General features: G+C 41.4%; 2 protein-coding genes across 3 annotated transcripts; both read right to left on the minus strand.

Moving 5' to 3' along the window:
* Nucleotides 1–1,033: 1,033 nt before the first annotated feature.
* Nucleotides 1,034–5,184, minus strand: LOC112269431. The gene is made up of 13 exons (XM_024456158.1): nucleotides 5,075–5,184; nucleotides 4,140–4,983; nucleotides 3,766–4,041; nucleotides 3,431–3,666; nucleotides 3,104–3,341; nucleotides 2,760–3,008; nucleotides 2,555–2,656; nucleotides 2,324–2,422; nucleotides 2,148–2,220; nucleotides 1,870–2,065; nucleotides 1,694–1,792; nucleotides 1,414–1,489; nucleotides 1,034–1,325 (listed from the first exon to the last, which is right to left on the minus strand). The coding sequence occupies exons 2-4, from the start codon at nucleotides 4,968–4,970 to the stop codon at nucleotides 3,490–3,492; spliced, it is 1,284 nt and encodes a 427-aa protein (XP_024311926.1). The 5' UTR covers nucleotides 4,971–4,983; nucleotides 5,075–5,184; the 3' UTR covers nucleotides 1,034–1,325; nucleotides 1,414–1,489; nucleotides 1,694–1,792; nucleotides 1,870–2,065; nucleotides 2,148–2,220; nucleotides 2,324–2,422; nucleotides 2,555–2,656; nucleotides 2,760–3,008; nucleotides 3,104–3,341; nucleotides 3,431–3,489.
* A 1,643-nt stretch (nucleotides 5,185–6,827) lies between these two features.
* On the minus strand, nucleotides 6,828–9,635 carry LOC100846783 (protein FAR-RED IMPAIRED RESPONSE 1). 2 transcript variants are annotated; one of them, XM_014895794.2, is made up of 6 exons: nucleotides 9,513–9,635; nucleotides 9,193–9,400; nucleotides 8,404–9,087; nucleotides 7,852–8,309; nucleotides 7,486–7,771; nucleotides 6,828–7,374 (listed from the first exon to the last, which is right to left on the minus strand). In XM_014895794.2, exons 3-5 carry the CDS (start codon nucleotides 8,831–8,833, stop codon nucleotides 7,574–7,576), a joined length of 1,086 nt encoding a protein of 361 aa, XP_014751280.1. In that variant the 5' UTR covers nucleotides 8,834–9,087; nucleotides 9,193–9,400; nucleotides 9,513–9,635; the 3' UTR covers nucleotides 6,828–7,374; nucleotides 7,486–7,573. The 2 variants fall into 2 exon arrangements, with proteins under 2 accessions (XP_014751280.1, XP_024311308.1); XM_024455540.1 differs by having other exon boundaries at nucleotides 8,404–9,092.
* Between the last annotated feature and the right edge of the window lie 2,929 nt (nucleotides 9,636–12,564).

Genomic DNA, 12,564 nt, shown 5'->3' on the forward strand with positions numbered 1-12,564 from the left:
CAGAATGCATCACATTTTTTATATCACCCCTGCAATTGACATATTTTGAATTTGATAATCCTTTTTCCACGGACGAATATGGTCTGTGCACATCCTTCTTTTCTCGTCATTACGATGGGTCCAAACTCGTGTTGCCACTGAACAAGGTTTATACTATTTTTTTTAACCGTCGATTCATCATATCATTTACCATTTTTCACATTTTATCCATTTGAAACAATATACAGTTTTCATAAATTCTTATTTGCTCTTCACCCAATCTAACTAACGCAGGACACCTTGAAGGAGCATCGACGTATTCTAACATATGAAGTCTTGCGTCTGGAAGGCAATTCTTCCATGGTCCCTGCTGACGTATTGGAATCCATCAAATCATCATTCCAATGTTCTTTGATTTCCAAAATTATTGTCCTTGACAGCCGTTGAACAAATTTTATGCCTTCAGTAGACTTAAAACAAATAAATGATGTATCGCCAGTATATGTTTGCCCATTTAATGATTATATTGTCGGGATGTTCATCATCACCTCATTTATAAGTGTATTGCTTTCCTCATTTTATTTTTCGTTCCTATGCAAGAAGATAATTATTATAATAATAACGTTGCATTCAGTAGATACACCACAACTTGGAACACAGAAACCTTTGCAGAGCCAATCTTCCTGTTCCTGACTATACACGCCTTTTGTTTTCTCATCCATATCAACATTTTTTGCACGGATCATAATTGATAAGTATGAATCACGCATAGTACACAATGCATTTCGTTCCATGATACCCCGCTTCGTCGACTGTTAACGGTTATCTGAAACCTCGAACCCATCCGATCAAACATCCGTACATATAAGTCCACAGTCATGCTTGCATTAGATTTTCTTTTTATTTTCCCAGGCACAATCGCTATGCATATTTTTGTAAACAATTATTTTATTATCACTCAGCACAATGTTATCACTCGATAATGTGATAGAATAATAAAATTACTGGAAAACTTCGCGCATGGTAAAATATACTGGCAACAGAAAACAAAAGGTGAGTATGGTACACCACTTAGGAGCCAAACATAAATTTAGGTATAACAGCCAGGAACCTTGTTCCCACATCATCCATAATTAATTTGTGATTTACTTCGTTCTAAAACATCCAATTCTAACAGCACGCGACAAAAGATTGTTCATGATATTCCAAATTCTCATATCACATCCCTAATCTTCCACCCACCCCGCTCAATCAAACGTTTATACGAAACGAGGCTTGTCTCCAAGGTTGTCCTTCATTGTCACTACTCCGTACAACAGCTTCATCTTCTCTTCATCCATAGCCCCCTGGTTTTTGTACAGAAGTCATGTAAACAAACTACGTAAACAATAATTCAAATTACCAAACAAGGTTATGATCTACCACTGTACTTACTGTTACGGACAGATCCATTCCTCCTTGCTCCTGATAACATCTGGTGTACGCTATCACTTGTGCTCAAGAATCGGATCTGCACGTAATTTGCACTTATAAATAATATATCAACATTCATTATTTTGCACATAGTTTTTGCATCATTATTTAGTACTGACGGAGAACGTGCCGAATGCATGCCTATGTTGAAGGTTGCATCCCATTCCCTCAGAACAAATGACCAATCTTCAGATATTAACCAGTCATATGATCATTTTCATACACATTGTCAAGTACTAACCGATCGGCATCTATTAGCCAGATGAGTGCTAGATGTCCCACACAGCAACCTCAGTGCTTTATCCATGTCTTTTTTATTTCGCGGCTTCAAAAACTCCAGCTGCGAAAACACATAGATTTTTTAGCCAACTTTCGTACTGTCAGTCAAAGCACGATCCATACTTTAAAAAATCTCACCACAAAGGTAGGTCACATAAAGATCCTCCATTGCCCGACACCAAGGGCAGTATTAACTTCCTTTTTGTTATGGTCCAAAAGTCTCATTGCAGCACTCATACCGCGGTAACCAATGTCCATATTAGGACTGAAGTCATGCCTGAGTTCTGCGTCGGTCATTGTGAGTGTCACCGGCCACTCATGGACGAACCACTTCCTGTGTGTCAATTTTCACGCACACGTTTAATATGATTTATCAATAATTTTAATAACACACCAGCTTATCCATGACCATATACCTTTCCAGATCTCGTTCATGACACAAACTCATCCCCTCATAGAACCTCAATATTGTATCTGAATTAAATGTATCTGCCAAACCATCCAATCATCTTGGTCAGATAAAAAAAATCATGAGATTCATAGACAAACTACATAATCTGCTCTGCACCATGATCATATAGCATTTATTTACCTGGAACGGGTTCGTCAACTTGCTTATCATTCTCACAACTATCGAAGCTCGGACCTAGGTATCTTTGCAGGAACACTGCATTGCTATTTTCTCCCTGAGCTGTCATTGAAGTAAGACATAACACTTTTGTTTTATGACCAACAATTCGCAACAATTAATCTACAGATTAAGGTTATAACTTCTAAATTCAATAATTTTTCAGTTCCTATTTTTTATAATAAGAGTATTTACCTTTTGATTCCGCCGAGCGATGTGTGCGTTTTAGCCATGGCATTGGTGTCTCGTTGAACCGTGCTGAACACATAAAAGGTTCCGAACCCCAACCCTGCCCTCCTGTTTTTAATTTGAATCCATAACATCAACGATACAATAGTTAATTTCTTTCTTTCATCAGGTATGGCAATGGAATTTTATCGAAACAGGTCATGCATTTCACCTGAAACCGCTGTGTCCTGATTTCCAAGATCACCACATATATAAGTTAACGGGCTCCCGGACGGCGCCACATTAGCGCCATGTGGACCAGAAATGCATACCTCGCCACGCACCATCTTAAACGTTGATTCACATTCCTGTCTCCATGTATGAATTTTCATACCTTCTTCAATTGCCCTGTCATCTTGTCCAGATATCGCACGAGTAGTTCGATGTAGGTTTCCATTTCTGGATGTTCCAGCTGACAGTCCTATTAATTAACGGAAAAAAAACATAATTATGCAACACTATAATATTTGTATATATTCATTCTCGATGTATGTAATATATTTCAACCGTTCATACCCACAACCACTTCCATTTGTTCATCTGAATCATCTCCCATGCCAGCTCCTCGAGCTGCAAGTCAAATTTGTCCCTCGGCATCATAATTATTGGTTCGTGACCAGAGGGCTCGTCCTATTTACGTCATTCCGACATACAAAATAATTACATGTGTTGCATTCAGACTCATCCATATAAACATCATAATTCTTGACAGTATAATCGGTTATCAACCGCTGCTTCCCCTTCATATGATTATCTGCTAACAAAAAAACATGACTCACAAGAATAACTTCAAACATACTTAAGCATACATTTCTTCAGTTATAAATTTAAATTTCGTTATACCTTTGACACCATTTCCAGACTGCATTGTTGCAACATCAGCATCATACTTTGCCCTAAGATCAGACAACATCTTTTGACCGCCTAGTCTCATGTCCTATCCTTAGCTTTCGCAAAACTTCTGCCTTCAAGATATCTATTTTGTGAATCTCCTCTGTTTCCAACAGGTCTTCCTCACTGTCCAGCCTGGCATTCGCAGTTCTTAACTCTTCCTCGTACCTATCTTGGAGCTCCTTCATCTGCTAACCGAAAAGATGTTGTATTCAGCAAACAACAAGCTGTGCTTTCTAATGGGTTCACCGTATAAAGAAAAGTCAAAAAAATTGCAAATGTTTTACCATTCCAGAAACACTCTCTCCGCATGCTCCAGGTGCACTCTCGCAGGATCCAACACCTCCATGGTTCCCTCCTGCTCTCATGGACGTCAGCCCTCCTTCACCCATTTCACCTTGCATGTATTTGTTCCATAGCCTTGCTACCGCAGAATTCTCTAATATATCAGGTGAGAACTCCCTCAGATGCTTCTTCAGCTGTCTGTCAGTGTACTCTGCAATGCGTGGCCCCTCTAGTCTTGTAGCTCCCTCACCGTAAATCATGTGCTCAACAAAACCAATCTATGTTTGTATCAGAGACCAAAATGTATGATTAGCAATGACAAAGTGGGACAACGTGGTACTAAACAAATGAAACCATATACTTTTAACTAACTTACCAGCAATAGGATTAAGCAACCATCCATTATTACCCTATCCCCATTCTCCAGCGCCGCCCTGACATTTCTCGCACCACATTGCAGGGCCTCCAAGATGCACGGTACTATGTTGAACATTTTTATTGCTCCCGGGTCCTCGATGATGTGGAGAACCTCGTCAGACACTTTGGGCGATGAATTCTTCGGTGCCAGGAAAGTGGAGTATATGTACGCAAAGTAAGCAGCCATCACTCGGTCCCTACCAGCCTTGTTCTTCATCCTGTCCACCTTGTCTGCCTTAGCAGAACTCAGTATTGACTCCAATTTAACAACTGGGACAGCGTTTGATTTCTTGCTCGGATTGGTACCAAACAATCCATGCACTTTCTTCAGCAGTTCCTTCCTCCGTTCCTTTGTGAAATCAACTAGCACGTTTAAATTACTTCCGTCTCCCAGCTTACCTAATATCCTTATCACCAGCGCCTCGTCAACCTTGAATGGCTTCCCCGGTACGGCTTCTAGCATCATTGTATCGGGATCTAGATAGAAGAGAAGGTACATGGAAAATACTCTGCTCATCGTACCTTTCATCTTGATGCTAGTCATCACACCTAAACCAGCCTCTCCTGGGATGTCCCTCATGTGATCCTTCCACGCCGATATGCAGCCGGTTGCATTCTTCAGGCTGAAAGAAGTATCAGCACACTGAACCTTCTTCCCGGAGTCATCGTCCAAGCTGACATCTTCTACCTCTCCATATTCCTCCATGCGCGCCCTCGCCAAGCTCCTCCTACGATGTACCTCCAACACTGTTGCCGCCTTCGTCTTCTTCCCATCCGGTCCATACATCATCACTTGGCTTCCCCTGCAGGTTGTTGTTCGATATTGCCCATTAGCTAACGATTTTAGGAATTACACAAATTGAAACCAATCTTTGGACGGTTCTATTAACTCACGTTGCGATGTAGCGGCGGCCTGAGCAGGTCCTTCCGATCTGATCTCCAGTTCGAACGTCGAGAGGTGAAATGGATGCAGCTCTTCTTCTTGCGTTGTTTCACAATCTAGCACTCTCGCAAATACGAAGTACACGCCCGCCCCCCACCGACCTGCGTTTTGATTTGACCCATGGGCCTACAACCCTATTTACTAGCATAGCACGGTCAATGCCGCCTTGACCTTTCGCCTCCCCACAAGACACTGGTCAGAAGAATAAAACAGCACTACACGTTTTGCACTGTCCTCGCAGTCAGCGACACCTTGCTTCCATAGCCTGCTATTCCCAAGCCGCTCACAGCTTACGGTTAAAACAATATGCAACGAAATAAAGTTCCTCTCTTATTTTTAATAGCTAAAGCTATACTTTTCACAGTTCAGAAATATAAACTCAGTTACAGTTTCGTTAACAAACATAATTAAATATCTTCAACTATATATTTTGATCCCAAAATATATCAAGTCTTTTTTTGCTGGAAAAATTTGCATTTGTTCAAGCTTCCAGCTTACCATTTATTTTTTCCACACCTTGTTTTCGCTTAACCGCATAACTGCTTTGATATTCGTAAAAAAAATACAAGCAAATCCACTGAGGTGGCTCGATACAATCTTCACACGTCGGGAACTGTTGAAGCAATCGATTGCCCGCTTGCTGAGTACACCTACACCTACGCCCGTGCATTGCCAGCATTTACTGCATGTCGTGTCAACACCAGTACGAAGCTAATACATGGATACCCATCAGATACGATCGATGCAGTGGCAGCGATGGGTCATGTTTCACCAGTTTTTTCCTCATAAATCGATCTTCCGTGTATCGTGATCTCGGCCGCCTGATCAATCTTTCAACTCGCAACTTAGACCAAATTATGGAATGAACCGCATGATCGTTTATTTCCTTCTAACCAAACTTGAATTGCTCTGATCTTTATTTTTTGTATCACAAAAAATAAAAACGTTCTTCACGCAACCCTATATTTGTACTTTCTCAAAACAGGTACCGATTTAAAACATTATTTATTTATGCGCTCCTACATCTAGTCATTTTACTTAATGGTTATTACGCCAGCCAACAAATCGAGCAGCATGACCCCACCCTTTTTTCTTCTCATTTGATGTTACGAATTGAGCCACGTTTGTAACCTCCTTTAAAATCCTATGTAGTTGGCCAAATTCCATTAAAATTTCTTAATAATCTGTTCCTTGCCCCTTAATTCATTTTACTACTTTCTTGCACACTAACCTGTCAATTTTTACTCTGCATCAAAATATTTAACAAGTGAATAATATGGCACTTTTTAAAAAACACAACATAACGATTTAGATTAGTGTTTATCTGTTCTAGGTCTCAGGTAAGGAGGAATTCATACGAACAACGACCACCTATACGGATATGATGTTTGACAAATATAATTATTACCAAATTTTAGATGCAAGATCTCAATTTCATCAAATAAACATGTTCATCAGTATCTAAAGCACCATAAAGTTTAAATAATAATTCATCTCTGCACCACACATTAAACAATTTTAATGTTGCCTATATAAAATTCTGAATGAAACGACCCGTCATGTTGAATCCAGATCCTAACATCCATTAGATATTGCTCTCATAGAAATATTTTTCAAAACTAGCTATCCCAAAAGAATTTTCGGGTTGCCACAGTTGTTCTTCCGATGACCCGTCGCCCCGCAGTTTGAACATCTCGGCTCCTTCCTAGGAGCCTTCGGGGCGTCTCCATGCTCTGGGCAGCTAGTGTTCTTGTGTCCTGATTTGCGGCAAACGGAACAGAATCTTGTTCGCTTCGCGCTTTCCTCATAAGGCGGTTTGTCACGCCTTATGCTTGGTCGACCAACCGACCTCTTCCTAACTGGTTCAGACATAACAACCTCCCCCCTAGGTTCGACTAATTTATCTGAACCTGAGTTTTCGTCATCAGCACGGTCGTTCTCTGTCTGCAGAACCTCCCCTTCTGTTTCTTTCATCCTCTCCTCAATACCAAGCCCATCTTTATCCTTGCTCATAGGCTTCAACAAGTTCACCAGCTTTGATATCTCCCTCATAGCCAGATTGTAGCACTCCATGTTAGAATCCCCGAGTGAATTCAACTCAAGGCAAGCCAGCTGCAGGCTTGAATGACGGTAAGTTGATGACAACTTTGCCGCTTTGTCTTTCTGGTAACGTTGTAGATGTGCCGGCAGTATGTCTCTTGCGTCTCTGGTCCACCTTTTCATTATGTACCGCCCCGGTATTTCTTCATATCTAAGGTGGATCAAAAGCTATCATCAACAAGTAGCAGATTAACTCGTTTATGATATATGTTACAACAACAACCAACAGTTTAGTTCAGATCGAATATAACATTGTGATCACCTTCAGAACGTGAGGGCATAGAAGACCGGAGTGTGTAAAGAATCCACACTCACATTCGAATATATCTGCAACACAGTCGACATCGACCCTAAAAAGTACTTTGCACCATTTTTCCTTTGAAGAAGCCATTGAGTGCTGCAATGTATACAGCGTCAGGCTCAACTTCGTCTACAAGGTAATGTCCAGACTCATACAAACATATACCAAACTGCTCAAACATTGCTCTCGTGTAAATTTTCCCAGCATGCCTGTCTATAGGCCAGTTAGATTTCAGCACAACCCCTGACTGACCAGTCAAATAAAAAAAAATTAGACATCGAACAATTCATATTTTGTTAAAAGTAGTATTCTGTAACGACAACTCACCAAAGCAGTCCTCTTCTCTTGATAACTTTCTTCTTGGTCTCTGTTGAACTGCAGCTTCGCGTACTGTTTCACAAAGAGATGCATCGGACATCCAGGAGGGATGTACGTCTTAAGCATGTGGTTTGCGCTCTCACTGCGTTGGGTACTTGTCATCTTTGCACAAAAGGTTTTGCGGAAATACGGTTTTGCCCATTTATGCCTGACCTCATAAATCTGTGTAAGGTATGGCTGGTTTTGCAATCCATGCTTGTTCAGCATCTCTGCCCAACTTTGCTCAAACTCCTCCTCGGTGTACTGCTCCGACACGAGACGATGAAACTCCGCTCGGAAACTAGTCCTCTTCCCGTACAGTGCTCCTAGGCATTCCTTTGCTTTTTTCAATACATGCCATTTGCACCAACGATGTGTCGTGTTGGGAAGCTCCTCTGCAATAGCTAACTCCATAGCCCTCGCTTGATCTGCAACATAAACGCAGCAGTACTAAATTTAGAACTTCATTTACCAGTAGTGGTTCATCCATGGGTACTCCAAATTAACAAATAATATTCATACCTGTCAAAATAGTTTTCGGGTGATTATCTTTCCCACCAATCATCCTCATGAACTCCCTGAACACCCACCTGAAACTGTCTTCTTTCTCATCACGCATCAAAACGCCTCTCAGAATTATGCTTTGAAAATGGTTGTTCACACCGACGAACAACCCAAAAGGCATATTATAGAGATTAGTTCGATACGTTGTATCAAATGTGATGGCATCACCAAAGCACGCATACTTCTCGCTGCATCTAGCAGAAGTCCAGAGGAGTGTCCTCATACGACTCTCTCCGTCTAGCTGCACCATGTATTTAAAATCAGGGTCTTCATCTAGCAACTTGCCAAAAACCTCCATTGTTTTTACGGCGTCATTGTCAGATTGCTCCCAGCTTATCTTCCCACACAGGCTTTTCAAAGACCGTTTCGTGAATGGAATGCTATCCATGCTGCCAAAAAAAACTCCCTATGATACTGTATACCTTGCCAAGGCTAATATTATTTTCTCGCAAATGAATGACCAAATCCCTCGCGTGCTTGTCAATGTGACGGTGTGACTGCCAGTGAAGCTTCTCACCGCATGTCGATGACAAAGGGTGGTTGTGGTCTGTTCTATGCTCCGATATGTACCACCCGCCGTCTGTTGTCCTGAGAAGCCGGGTCATGGCCACAACGTGTCGACCGGCTATTGTCCCTAAGAGGCTGGCCTTGCATTTAACGAACAATGATATTTCTTTACTAAACTGGCCAAACTTTTCTTCATAACCAGCATCATGTTAGACAATATTACCAGGGCAAAATACTTACTGCGCATCCGCATAGAATCTCTTGCATACACTTCTTATGCACATTTAGCCTGCTCTTGCCATACCGAATTCCAAATCCTAACTCCCATGAATACAAATTGTAGAAACTATAAGCCTCGTCTAGCGAATGGCTTCTAATCGTGCACTCCAAAGCAGATGGCTTCTCAGGATTAGTTGTCCGCTCCTCTGTAGAATCAGCCACCCTTACTCTGCCATTACCATGAAAAAGTTAGAGCTTGACAAATTTAAGGTGCACAAACATGCAGGTTACAGATGATTAAACTGTTAAGAGATCCTTCGTAAGAAGGTCCCGACAGTTACCTCTTTATCCAACCTTCTTGGCTTGACGCCGCTTTTTCCATGGCGTCTGGTGCGCATACTCGCTTCTCCCCTGCCTCGCAATGCCCAGAGACGACGTCTCCGTGCGTCAATTCATCACCATCTGCGACGTTGCGCCCTTGTAGCGGGCTAATAGATAATAGATATGGCTGGGCGAATCCGAAATGGAACAGGAACTTTCGAACTGGCGCATTACAATTTCACACCGGCCCATCATTTTGGTCACAACCTGTTCTGGCCCAGCTTCAGCTGGCGGCTCCATGGGCCAGTCCAGGAATAAATTTCAAAACTTCCCATCATCAGGCACCTGGACGCCCCGGCATTGCGCACTGTTTCATACACAGTACTGGGCCAAAAAGCACCCGCTTCCAACGCTGTTATCACACGAAACGAGGTGATCCAACGGGGAGAGATACCGAGAGAGCCCTGACTCTCGGGATCCAAAAAATCCGTGTCGTCCATGTAATTGCTTTGCTTAACCTTATACCGCCACATGTGGCCAAACCCATCTTTGCGTCAAGTTCATATTTAGCTTCTACTGGATTGCATACATCTGATTTCATGTTTCGCATATATACTGACATTGTATTGTAAAGTAAAAGTATATGCTATCCAAAGCATGTGGGCTGTTACAGCCTCAAACTCGGTTTATGTAACAAAAGAAAGCGGAAACACTCCCTGTTTTTTCTTTGTGTGCATTTAGTTGAAGTGACAACATTGGTACTCGTCGTACTTTTTTATATATCTACCTCACAACTTGGAAGACGATTATGCAACTAGTTGGCTTTAGCATGGCAGATATGATCTGAAAGGCTAAAACAACCTCCATATCACTGCATTTCTCTAATCCATACCTGCTCTGGCAGCTTATTAGGTCCCTAATGGGAATCAAGTTGTCATGTTACAAACAAGACCAATAAAGTATTTTAGGACTTTAATGTTTTATATGCATGTTTGGGTTAATTAACAATTTAACATGCTTGGAAGTGGAGCTATACACATTTGTTGTTCTATATGCTCATTGAAATATAGTCTGTTTCTTTTTTTGCAGGTGGTTCAGGCTACACTATCTAAAGATGTAGGCTATGATCTTGCTGTTGATATCTGGAGTCTTGGTTGCACCATCATTGAGATGTTTGATGGAAAACCTCCTTGGAGTGATCTTGAAGGGGTAATACTTGGAGCGTTTAGCTTTACAGTAAGCTTACAAATGCATTTCATGACTTTGCCTTGTGTTTGTAAAATAATTTCCTTTAGCGAGGAAGATAAATCATTTAATGGAGCAATTCACCCAGACGAAAATATTAGTTCGAAAATACAATTTTTCAATGCTAATCATATATAGATTTGGTACGCCTATCCTCCCCGGTGTCCACCATTGGTATCGTCCATGTGCATTGGGATTCTAACTTTTATTTTCCTTTTAGTTTTTTCTATAATTCTTAGAGGAATGTTAGTTTATTCTTCCTCTTACACACTTGCAACTTTATTCAAGATTCAAAATATGTCTTCTTATAGCATGTTGTTGTATTTGAGAACCACGCAAATTCAAAAACCAACGCCATTTGCGTCTGGGCCAGGCCTAAGCCTCGGTACATATGGCAGGCTGCCACTGTCGGGGACTGGGCCGTCAGGGTCCACGGGCCAATCGTTTTTTCTTTCCCTGTTAGCCCGGTACCGCAGTCTTCAAAACTTCTATTGCTTCGATACCCGGCCTCTCTTGTTGACAGGTACCTCTAATCTTTTGAACCGCTGTTGGGCCTGCCTCTAGGGAACCGAAGGCCCGTGACCTCTAGGGAACTGTGTACCAGTAGGTTCCCAAGCATTCTCGTGAACCGAAGGCCCCAACACCGAGGAGTCGGCCGACGCTGTACCTGTGGGCAGCTGTATCAGCCATTTAAATATCCAATCGAATATTCTTATTACCCAGTGGACAAGGGATGGTTCTTTGCTCAGCCCCTGCACGAGTCCCAGTCGAGATCATTTTAATTCCAATACCATTCATTCTAGTGACCGTTGGACAATACACCGCTACATGTATTTTGAAGAGGAAATTATAATTCCTCTCTCTAGTTCAGCATTCTATTACCCAGCAGATATGTCGATGCCACCACTTCTGTTATCCACTTATCCAGTAGACATTTTAATGTACTTCACTTTTACCCAGTGGACATTTCATTGCTTCCTCCAATGGCCAGCTCCTGGACGTTCAGCATGTCTGTAGAATGTTCATGCATTGTTGCTATAGTAGAATAATCCATGGTGGACTTTATGTTCGCTAATTAAAAATCTTTAGGTACCACAGACCAAATGATTCGGAACATCAACAATCCGGTACCCCAAATTCATCGCACCTTAACAAAATATGTGTTCGGTGCTCGGAACTAAAAGACTCGGTGCGTAATAAATTCACTTGAATTCATCTAACGGCACCTCAATATGAAATAGGCCTTGAATTTCTTGACCCTCAAAGCCCAAAAAATTATCCGATACATCTAGCACTTTAAAAATCCTCGGTACCCAAAACCAAACAACTCAGTATCTCAACGAAGATTCGTCCGGTGCCTAAGGTTAAAAGACTCGTGCCTACTAAATTTTTACGATATCTAATCGAAAACTATTAATTTTTTGTTTGTGCCTACAATTCGGTACCGAGATTCAAAGCATCGGTATCTCGACAAAAATTCATTGGTACTCGAGTCAAAAGGCTACCTAGTAAAACAACGTTCCAATTATTTTACATATCAAATAATTAAAAACCTTCGGTACCTGAGGTTAATGTTGTCGGTATCTAGACAAATACACATTTGGTACTCGAATAATTAAAAACCTACACTTCGAAAAGCTCGATTCGTGGTCAAAATTGTTTCATGTTAGGACTTTTTTACCTAAGCCTTCATCACCCCAAATAAATTTTTAGTAAATATGCGCTCGGTTTCCAGGAATAAAAAGACTAGGTACACAATAAAATTGCTTGGATTATTTCATGCGTCGAAATAAATATCTTCGGTACCCCGGTTTAAACGATTCTGTA

Source organism: Brachypodium distachyon, chromosome 5 (assembly GCF_000005505.3).
Source record: "Brachypodium distachyon strain Bd21 chromosome 5, Brachypodium_distachyon_v3.0, whole genome shotgun sequence".
NCBI classification, from domain to species: domain Eukaryota; kingdom Viridiplantae; phylum Streptophyta; class Magnoliopsida; order Poales; family Poaceae; genus Brachypodium; species Brachypodium distachyon.

Excerpts from the sequence above, each read along its gene's own strand:
- LOC100846783 (XM_014895794.2), bottom strand. The coding sequence starts at position 8,833 with ATGGATAGCATTCCATTCACGAAACGGTCTTTGAAAAGCCTGTGTGGG. Across the intron at positions 8,310-8,403 it reads CCCGAAAACTATTTTGACAG|ATCAAGCGAGGGCTATGGAG; the intron begins GTATGAATATTA and ends TTTATGTTGCAG. Across the intron at positions 7,772-7,851 it reads AAGAGAAGAGGACTGCTTTG|TCAGGGGTTGTGCTGAAATC; the intron begins GTGAGTTGTCGT and ends TTGACTGGTCAG.
- LOC112269431 (XM_024456158.1), bottom strand. The coding sequence starts at position 4,970 with ATGATGTATGGACCGGATGGGAAGAAGACGAAGGCGGCAACAGTGTTG. Across the intron at positions 4,042-4,139 it reads GTTGCTTAATCCTATTGCTG|ATTGGTTTTGTTGAGCACAT; the intron begins GTAAGTTAGTTA and ends ATACAAACATAG. Across the intron at positions 3,667-3,765 it reads GAGAGAGTGTTTCTGGAATG|ATGAAGGAGCTCCAAGATAG; the intron begins GTAAAACATTTG and ends TTCGGTTAGCAG.